The following is an 11,544-nucleotide window of genomic DNA, read 5'->3' on the forward strand; positions in this document are numbered from 1 at the left end:
TTGAAGCCGTCAATTTTGGATCCATGTTCAGAAACAGACTCGTTTAGCCAGGTTTCTGTGAATGCCATGAGGCAGCTGTCTTGTATTCAACACGATATCGGGCATTTGCAGCCAATTCATTAAACTTGTTTTTGAGTGAGTGTGCGTTGCCAAAAATTACAGATGGCATAGGGAGGTTGAATTTTTTCCTTCTGAGTTTAGCGCGTGCTCCTCCTCTTTTCCCACACTTCCTGATTTTACTCCGAAGTTGATCAGGATCCATCTCTGATGGTAGAGGATAAGACCAACTAGGCTTCGGGTCGTCGGTATTTTGTCTAGGCCTAAGGCGCAGGAGCTCTTCACGACTGTATACAGCAGGTGGGGAATGCCTGGGCCTGGGCATATCGCCGACATCGTCATGGCCTAGAGGAATTGCTCGTGAAATTTCAACTACAGTCACAAGGGTCAACGATTTCCACAACAACACGGACCACAAAGGCATTGTGATCAAAGATCTTCCTTTTAAGGGCAATTTAATACACATATAGTGAGAGAAATATCAATAAATTCGCCTAACTAACACCGAGATCAACCTGGTCGCCGCTGTACAGCGCCCTCCCAGGGCGCTGTAAGGCTTGTTTATACGTTTGTAAGGCATGCATTGGTTGTCAGCAAACCAGTAAAATGCCAAAAGCTGCTCCAGTACATCCTTGGGAGTGGACATCTACCGCATGGGATCTTTTTACAGTTTATTTTGCCCCTCTTGCTTAAACCCTAGCCATTGATATCAAATTCACTTTTTACATTTCTTTTGTGGTAGGATAGGATAGTCAGATGCCATTTTCACTCGAGCTCCTGTGAGCTCTGTTCCGGCGAGCTCTCTATTATGGGAGCTTCAAAGTGCTGGAGAACAAACGGTGAAAATGGTTCCTCTGTGTCTATTCTTTTTTGTTACTGTTAGGATATGTCTTTGGTATCCCTCCTTTTCTTTTCTGTTTTTGTAAAGCGCTTAGAATCATTGTCTTGTATTAAGCGCTCTATAAGACCACATTATTATTATTATTATTATTATTATTATATGTAGATTTCGCTGGACCATTCATGAAATGTATGTTCTTGATCGTCGTCGGCGCCCATTCAAAATGGCCGGAAGTCTTTCCGATGAAGTCAACGACAGCATTGGGGACGATTGAAAAGCTACGTATTCTTTTCAGTCAATGCGGAATTCCGAGGCAATTAGTCACCGACAATGGATCGCAGTTTACCTCTGAGGAATTCCAAATTTTTATGAAGCAAAACGGAATACGTTACATTACTTCAGCACCCTATCATCTGCGCACCAATGGATTGGCGGAAAGATTTGTGCAAAAATTTAAAACAGCCATGAAACAGGCGAAACGAGATCATCAAAACCGTTGTGTACAGGATCAACTAAGCACCTTTCTGTTTAAATACAGAACGACACCTCATACACTTACCAAGGAAACACCTGCAAAGTTACTCTATGGAAGTAATTTAAGAACGAGGTTAGACATACTGAAACCTGACTTGACCGCCAAAGAATTGGAAGGTCAGGATCGCATGAAGTTCTCGAAGCACTGCGGCGCTAACGTTAGAGAATTCGAGCCTGGACAACAAGTGATGGTACGTGGTTACCGCAGCACAAACACAAAGTGGATGCCAGCTCAAATTCAAGAAAAGACTGGACCGCTTTCTTACACTGTCAACACAGGAATGGGACGACATTGTGGCGACGTCATACTGACCAGCTACATCCTACTGCAGTTAAGGTTACACCGACTGTAACTTTGAGCCTGGATGACACACATCCATTAGCTGATGCTCCAAAACCAGAAAGCCTTACTTTGACAGACATCAAGAAAACATACATGCCTACCACAATCACACCAATGACGGAACCACCATCTACACTTAAAGCAGAACATGTACGACGTTACCCAAAGAGGGAAAATGTTCGCCCACCAGACAGACTGAACTTGTAAATGAAAAATAACTGTGCACGAGAAATTATTTTAGTTGAACTGATGTTCATTTTATTCGGAGTTAACTGTACAACCAAACTATAATTCATATAAATGATAACTACTAATTATTGTACAATACTGATGATTGAACTTTAATTGTAACTACACCAGATTGGTAACTGAAAATCTAATCAGTCTAATCTAATCTAACCAGTATGTAATGCAACTTAGCTTAAAGATGAGCATTGTTACAAATGTTTATTTCTTTAAATGGAGGGGAGGATATGTTATATATGCATAGTCCCAGATTACTGCGCTTACGGCGCTCCATACTACATGTTGTTCTTCAATAAATGGAGTTTGAAAGTTTACACACCGTGTTCTGAACCTACATATTTTTACATTTGCATTTGTTATCAAGACATAACACAACCCAACATGTTACAAGGCAAAAGGGAGGGCAAAAAAACTGCACAGACATTGGTAAATAGTGAGCAGCTTTTATTTTATTTGTGGGAGGGGGATCATTTGGGATTATCAGGTTAGTCTCAAAAGATGGAGACTGGCAAGACAGACTGACACAGTTCCCCACGTAATTGTTTCTGCACACCCTCTTGCGAATACCTGGACCCGCCCCAGTACCTCACAGCATCATTTGTGATGATTTACCATCAATATCTGGAAGAAATGTATCGTAGCACCTGTTCCAATTACGCAGTACAGTACAAAGAGAAGAGAATATTTACAGTAGTGTAGCTAAGTTAAATGTACCACTTTAGGCGGCTAAATATATATATATATTTACTAAATATATACTATTATTGTAATGAGCCCCCTAGACTTATTGTACATGAGGGCCCCAAATGATCAGCTTTGCTGGATGGACTACCCACCTTAAACATCGTTTTAAATGAATTAGGAATAGAGTTTTACTATACTGTTCAGTATCTTATATGCTTTTGTCAAACATTATATAACAAAATTATTTGCACTTATTCAAGCATAGTACAAATGCCATAAACGACTGAGATTTATAAACTTGCTAACTACTATTACACTTTAGTATCGTTTTTTCCATTATTTAACCTTAAATAACATTTGACCTGAAATATACTTTGAAAACTATATCTTGTAGGCATCTCCATGACATTTCAATAAAAACCAATTTTTGCAGCATGCATAATGAGCATAATTATTTGACCTCAAATGATCATTAATCCCTTCCACACATTCAATAAACATCTTTCCTACAGTTTTTGTTATTCAAACCCCTCATAGATGATACTAGCTCAACCCACCCTCGATAAACTAACGTTACACTATCTCACTATATTAATTGGATTAACACATTATCAAGGATAAGTACTGAGTGTTTAACACTGGTGTCCTTGGATTCAATTATGGGTAAACGGATTAGTTGCCTTTTTTATGAGGTTTTAATTGTTCTTTACTGCCAAAAGTGCCGTATTCTAACGTTAGTTTAAGGAGGGGTCGGCCTAATGAATATCAGAAGGTGCACAGACTTTTCGTATGTTGTCGTCTGGCAGTGAGTTAACTACAGTAAGTAAGAGCGAGTAAATCCGGTTGGAGGTGCATGATGGGTACTCCCACGAGATAGAGTTGCCCTACTAGAAAATGAATAGAGTTCAGAAGTCGAACAAGATTGTGTTCAAAACTCCAACATGCGTCATAGAGACGAGATAACTGATTACCCATTCAGATAATTAAGTAAAAATTAAGTAGGCCTATAAGGCAGTAGACACACTCTCTCGCTGGGAGACTATTTTTTGTTTGAGTCTTGATAGCATGCTACAAGTTAAATGAAAATTATTACATTTGTGGGCCAAGAGGTCACGTTTTTTTGTTAAATTTGTGGGCGTTATCACATTTTGTGGGTGATTAAATTTGTGGGCACCTAATTGTTTTGTACATTTGCAGGGGTTATTATATTTTGGGCGCTGTGTTTTACAATTGTGGTTAAATTGTTATTACATTTGTGGGCGTTTTCACATCTGTGGGTTCAACAAGGAATATAACAGGTTTTTTTTTCAATGGTTCCATTGCACAACAGTATAATAATAAAATATTAAGTCTGTTTGTTAAAAACTGACCTCAAAAACAGGTTTGTATTGTATTGAGGACCATATTGGAACCACATACAGTACTAGGGGTACCCTCTCAAACATCTTAAAAAACAAATACCTAATTATTTTTTCTTTATGCTGGGATCATCCAAGTATTAGTCTAATATCTTCAACAACAGTGATATAAAAGAGGTTTCACAACCTTAAGTAAACAATAACGAAAACGAATATGTCACATATACGTCACATTTTCGTTCCCGTAATCGCAAACTATAAAAATCACGTTTTCGCACACACTGAACGAATACGAAAATAAATAAATATATATCTTGCCAATAAATATCTGTATAAAGTCTTCGGAAGGTTTCTTTCTGCATTCAATTATGTTACAGTGTGAATAAATAATCTTTTGTGAATGCAGTCGTTTACGGTGCATAACAAAACATACATAGAGTTATGAGAATCGCTTGATACTCTGTGATCAAAATATTTGGGGATCATCTTTAAAGTTCAAAACATGATGACATAGTCGTTTTCGTTATCGTTTTCGTAAGGTTGCAAAACCTCCCTATTTACTTACATTACGCATATTCTACATTAAAAGTGACCACATTGAAAATATTATTTGTTTAATACCTATTGACTATCTTATTCATTCATCCATTATTTTCAGACATTATCATAAATAGATCGGGAAGGGTTAGACATAAACAAAACAAAATATCCACAAACCGTTTTAAAAATTCAGCATTGTACATTGCTTGTAATTTATTTAATCAAAATTTCAGAAGATAACTGCACAGGACTCAAATTTTTATTTTCTATCTTTATTGAACGATTCTATGTCATGTACAACAAATATCTCAGAATGTATTATTTTGACAATAAAGTTGACTTGTATCTTGTATCTTGTATCTTGTATAACGATGAACGACTTTCCCGCTTCATTTTTATTATTGTGCTAATTTGGAATAATTTGGACCCCACATATACTGTAGTAGACCTATCATTAATACTACGGTTAATATGAAAACGTAGAACAACGTACAATTCAGTATTTCGATTTAATGTAAGTAAATAGTTATAATAATTAGTTATAGTATAGCTATGTAGACGATGATTCCATAGTGAAAGGAAATTAGCAGTTAGATAATATTCTTTAACAGAAATATACGTATATAATATAAAAGAAGAATAGACACAAAAACGTCAAAATCTAGTTTTACACTTTGTAGTGACACGTTTACATACAACACCCAAATTTCGTCCCACATTTTGAGGTGCTGAAATGCACAGTTCTATTTATTGTATGAGATATCGTTTGATAATAATTATGCTACCCTCACGATAGCCATTCGCCAATTGAGATACCGTTTGGCGAAGAAAAAGTTTGCATCGTTCGCCAAAATGGCGAATGCAAATTTTTGTATACTATAAACAATTTAAGCTTCGCCTAGGCTAGGCCTAGACTAGCTTGGCTCTTCTTAAGTTATCGCGAGCAGCGAAAATATCACCACACTAAGCGACCCTATTTTCACATGTTCAGTACAGATTTACAGACACTGTCAAGTTCATGTGGAAAATCCCAGATAGATAAATCTATGCGTATGGACATGCATGGGCAGTTTTGAAGCAAACATTCTGATCATTTCCTGCACATAACACGCTAAAACTATCGTTCCCACGCTAAGAGAACGCTAAAACAATATTTCTTCAGCGATTTCGTTATTTAAAACATGGTTATCATATTTGGCTAAAGCATTTTCAATTTGGCGAAAAAAATTAAAAACCTTTTGCCATTTTGGCGATAGGAAGTTTGACCCTATTGTAGCGTGAGCATAGAAATGAGCTTTTCAATTGTAAAACTGGGTATTAAGGTTGATTCTGTTGGCAGACAGTGAATAAACAATACTTTTTTTAAAAATAAAAACACATTTTGTAAGAACAGTGAAGCCAAAATCACAAAAAAAAATTTAGAACAAAATAAGATCAAAATGAGGCTGAGGTAAAATATGAGGTTTTTATAAATTTTAAACTATACAAAATTACAAGATCCATAAAGTAAACCATTAGTAACAGTTTTACTGTTGGTGTATAGCCTGAGTCAGTGTACAGAATATCGTTGGTGTTTGTAAAATGAATCATATAATATATCTGCCTGTAATACATTACTCATTATATAATAAATGTTAACTCACTATTTAAACTATACATAGAATTGTCTTAATACAATGCTGAGCATTTCTATACGTTTATCCTTCCGAATCAGTACCATGTATGCTATTCAACGCTGCAGCTTTCACAAGCTTTCGCAAACGAGAAGTGAGGCATGCATATTCATGTTTATCAGTTCACCTAACTGACCTTAAATGCACATCGTCTATAATTTCTGCATTAACTTTATGGGGAAAAAATAATGCAGCCCGGCCATAGAAAATGTATTAGTCTGATACCTAAAGGCTGTCTTCATAAGGATGAACGATTTTCTTGCTCAAGGAATTATAAAAACTTGGCTACATAGACCTCCCTTAGTTTTTTTTAAAATTATATTTATACTAAAAGAGTAACCACAGGATTTCTTAAAGGTTATATTTATATTGTGCAAAATACAAGAGTTTCTATGCGCAAAACATGTGAGGAGTTGTAATTAAAATTTTAAAAAAACAAGAAAAGAAAATTATGTAATAGTCCATATATCACTAAAATAGAGTAAGATAAGACAGTCCAGTGCAATCGGGAAAATGTTCATTTTCTGTAGTATAAATTTTATTCTAAAATTAAATTTGTATAATATCAGTTTTTAGTAATTTGCATGAAGCGTACAACATAAATTTGGACTAACACGGCATGATTGCTTTGAAATCAACATCTCAAATTAAACTAGAGTAAGATAGGAGAGTCTAGGAGGAGGAGTTTGAATAATATCAATTTTCAGTAATGTGCATGGAGCGTACAACATAAATTAGACTTAACGGCATGATTGCTTTGAAATCACATCCAAAATTAAGTGTGTGGCAAGGCCCAGGCCTACCTAGGTAGGCCTATACCTGGCCTATACTAGACTAGGCCCTATTCCATCCAGCAACGGAGTACGTAAAAACTTTTAAAAATGTTTATTATTCATAAATTAAAGTTTATGTCAATGGCGATACAGTCCGAGTAGACAGGTCGACTAGGCCACTTATGCTAGGCATTGCATTGTATTATTCAAACCAACAGCGTAATTAAATTCTATTGCAAACTAATTTTAATATTTTAATTATGATTTCCTAGCTGTGACCTACAATTCTTCTAGCTTATGGCTGTATAAGAGTAGAATCAGAGTGGAAACAGATCTAAACCCTAAGCAGTTTGCCTGCTTCAACTGACTGAAACACTCAAGTATGAAGCTAAGGCTAAGCTGGAAAGTCTTAAAGGTCAAAATTTGGAATTCATAGTAGGCCTAATATTCAACTTAATGTTTAAATAGTTGCTGCTTAACGCTAGGAACACAAATATTGTATCGAATAGGTACAGTGCGCCAAAATCGCTCGCGTGGCCCTGGGACACCATCGCTGCCCAGGCCAATTGGTTGGGGGTCTGGGGCCGCCTACGGCTGCAGCGGGATCGTGGAGCAGAGCCCTGGTGTGCCTCCCATCCCACCTTGGGAGCTACGGCCTTTTAACGGATTAGTGGACTAATTTAATCGATTATAGAGTGCCTAATTTCACCATAAAAAATAAAGTATAGAAACATTAAAAGTAAAAGCTATGCTTCCTTTTATTCCAAACATGTTGAAAAGATTCATAACATGGGTATCAAAGTTTACAGTGGCGGATCCAGGAATTTGAAAAACAGGGGGGCCCAGAGAAAGACTTTCACAAATGGACGGTCTATCTACTGTACCTCAGCCCACCGTGGTTGGGGCTGATGTAAGAAAATTTATAATTATGGCCACCTCTGCACGGCTGGAAATGGCACTCTTAGACTTAAATTTGAGTAGAATATTCTTCTCAGTTTTTGTTAAATTTTGAAAAATTTAGGGGTTAGAGGCTGGGCCTCCCCTTAAATCCAACACTGGTTTAGTATATTAATTCAGTATTTAATTGACAATCGAATTTCTGACAGGTCTATTTGTATTTTCTAACTTGTATGTATATTGACGATGTCCAGGGTGTATTATTTTTTTTCCCATACAGTTCCGGCAGAAATTATAGAGGGTGCTATTTTAGGTCAGTTAGGAGAACTGATATGCATGAATATGCATACAGACTCCCCCTCGTAAAACAGAGTCAGTGGTGTATCAAGTTTTATGCGTGGATGAACGCTATGGAGTCACTAGGCCAAAATCCCGTAAATAGTCCTTGGTAGTCAAGACAGTATAAAAAGTGTAGTACTAGATTACACACACTTTATGTAGGCCTACAGCATGGTCTTGGAAAGTATAGAAAAACAGAGTACTGGTACTGGTAGCCGTCTGATTTTAAACATTCGGCAGCCATTGACATTATGTTGGCGTTAAAAGACTGTTTATTGTGATGAGGGACCCGTGTACAAACAATTACCAAACACAAAAAATATGGAAAACTGAATGCTAGTTACAAAATATTCTATTGCTTATGGGTGAAACTTTCTTTGATAAATTGGCTTCTATCAAGTTGATTTTCATCTATGACGCGTTGAAGAATAGATTTGGCTTAGTAGTAGGCCTAATGTATTATTGAATCTGGCGCTGTATTTGAGTAGGCCTACAGATAGGCTTAGATACAGTATGACGTGATTCTGATGGATATACGTTTATAATGCTCTGAAACAAATTAGTGCTTTGAACACAGTTAACCAGTTAACTTACAATTTTACAATTATTTTTTATGACAAAAAAATCCATGAATATTATTAATTAACAGACAGTGAGCGTTTCTGTATTCTTTTGCCTGATTCATACAGGCCAGTAACTAGGATTTTTTTTTGGAGGGGGGGGGGTTCAAATTTGCGCTGACCACATAAATAAGAGTTCCATCTTGAAACTTGTATTAAAAAGTTGCCATTGTCTATAAAGATTATTTGAACAGAATTGTTTTTTTTTAAGTTTAAGCAATCTTCTTTCAAGATTTTCTTCTTTTTTGCCATCCAAGCGGAGCCAGCTAGCAAACGGCGGGGTTCGTCTGAACCCCCGAACCCCCCCTGGTTACGGGTCTGTCATTGGTTTAAGGATTTTTGTAGAACCGTCTGTAAATCAGTGAAAGCTCATTTTTACTTCCTTCTGATTTTGATCATTTTATATTTAGCTAATCAATATTTAATTGGGTAGAAAAAGCCTAAACAGTACATCATATCATGTGTATAGAATATCGCAAAATTAGTGTTTATCTGCTTGCTATATAATCTATGCCTTTATTCATATTGAATATGAACGAAATGTTTGTAAGAAATTAACACGAAACAATACATAGAATTGTACCTGTGTGTGTTTACACTACTCAAATATTCGACCACAAATTCAATGCTGTCTCTTTATACTTTCAAATACCATATTGTATGTAAACACTGCCTAGGCATAGGGATACAGCCCTCAAAATTAATGCTGGCATTCGGCAATGCCAACGTAAACAGTGTCTAGCCTCCCAACGCTGACGAAAAAATCGCCGATATGAAAATTTTAGGCCTAGCCCAAGCCTACGCTGGTACTAGTAGTAGTACCAGTGATGGCAGACTTGGCAGGATCACCGTGAACTCAATATTAAACTTTATTCTTAATAAAAGCAAGTTATATAATGTCTTTTATGTTGTATTATCAGTAAAATGTAAATAATATCAAACTGGATTTTATGCTTTTATATTGTTTTTACATTCATTTTCTTTTTACACACAACAACCCATTCTTCAGGTAAAAATTAGGCCATGCTTCCTAAACTCTGCCCGCTAATTGGTTAATTTTTTTCATGGGGTCATGGATGGGCAAACATGTGCTTGGCTGTGATGACGTCAGATTGCCCAAAGTTTCAAAGTGTGTGATAGCTTGCAGATAGAAACAAGCTCAGTGTAAATCGATTAATTTTTAATTAAACAGATTTATTAAAACAAATAAAAAACCCTCGACTATTTAGATTCTACCAAGTATGTGGATAGTTGGGTTGTTTTGGTCAGGAAGGAGAAATTTTCTCGGAAAGCTCTCTAATGAATCAAACTATTGCATGACCATTTTTATATTTTTAATAAAACCAATTTCTTCTAATTTTAAGTAAAATTTTCCCTCAATTTGTTAAAATTCGTTAATACACATAGACTTGTGGTAAATGCGTGACAAATTTCTGATCATGCAAAATGCGTGTTTCATCTAAAATCACTTTGAAATGCAAGACCGTCCCACACGATGCGAGACGGTTGGTAACTAGTCAGGCCCTCTGTAATTTCTGCCTTAAGTGTATGAGAAAAAAAACAATGCGCCAGTGGGTTGCTTGGGGGTCATCTATCTATGCCTAAGTTCACCTTATTAAACTCAATTAAGTTTAGCGAATCTACTTTTACTACAATAAAATTCCCATTTGTTACTTAGTTTTCAAAATTCAATAAAACAATTCAAGATGGGTGAACAGATCAAATATAAACCTATACTTAAAACCTACTTCTTTCCTCCAACTTAAGACAAGCGAATGAGTGAATTAATTATTTATTAATGCAGTTTGATAGAAAACTAAAAACTGCTGATACTCACCCGATGATGATGTCACAACAATTGCTGCACTAGAAACCATTTCAGATGTTGTTGCTATAAATGAAAACACACCGTCACTTTCAGGGTTTGGTAAATTTTTAACACCGAGATATACAAAATTATTACGTACTCTGTATGATATTTCGCTTCCAGTGTTAAATATTTTATTATCTGGCATGTCCTTTAATTGTTCACCTGTATCATCATTGTTGTTGCCAGAATATCCAGTATCAGCCCATGTTAAATTCTCCTTGCCATCCACAACCTTGTACAATATCCCGATTGTAAGATCAGTTGTTCTGCAATTGTTTATAGCATATCCACGAAATTCATTTGCATTGTTAGGCGATGTCAGTGGTGTTGAAGAGTACAGTGTTATATCCAGATCCAGCAAAGCTGAAAAAAGATTTCAACACATTAAGCGCCAAGGCCATGATACTGTCACTGTACAAATAACTATTATCTTACCACTGCATTTCTGACTTTATCATCATCAACATCATCATCATTTTGCAAATATATATATATATATATATATATACATACAGTAGAACCTCGATTTTACGTACGGTAGGGGACCGGAGGGCGTATGTAAATCGGGGGATTTGTAAAATAGGTGGGTTAAATTTGTAGTAACTTTGACCGAATACGTACTTAACGCTCAATATACGTATGTATGAACGAACGATCGATGTTACCTAGCTAGGCTAGACCTAGCCTCTAGGCCAATGAATAAAACCATGAGTTTAGTGTTTTTATTCATCACTTTATGATGTCATAATAAAGTGTTCAAATAAAACCA

At 36.1% G+C, this 11,544-nt stretch overlaps 1 protein-coding gene across 1 annotated transcript in view; it reads right to left on the bottom strand.

Annotated features, from left to right (window-relative positions):
• The window catches only part of LOC117119278, an 88,404-nt gene that overhangs the window by 61,897 nt on the left and 14,963 nt on the right, over positions 1-11,544 (bottom strand). The window contains exons 3-4 of the mRNA XM_033264084.1: positions 10,938-11,138; positions 10,743-10,796 (exon numbers count right to left, since the gene is read on the bottom strand). Coding sequence (XP_033119975.1) covers positions 10,743-10,782 — 40 coding nt within the window. The 5' untranslated portion in view covers positions 10,783-10,796; positions 10,938-11,138. The remainder of the gene's footprint in view (positions 1-10,742; positions 10,797-10,937; positions 11,139-11,544) is intronic.

The sequence above is a fragment of the Anneissia japonica genome, unplaced genomic scaffold, assembly GCF_011630105.1.
Source record: "Anneissia japonica isolate Jap-2015-1 unplaced genomic scaffold, ASM1163010v1 scaffold2308_len244532_cov108, whole genome shotgun sequence".
NCBI classification, from domain to species: domain Eukaryota; kingdom Metazoa; phylum Echinodermata; class Crinoidea; order Comatulida; family Comatulidae; genus Anneissia; species Anneissia japonica.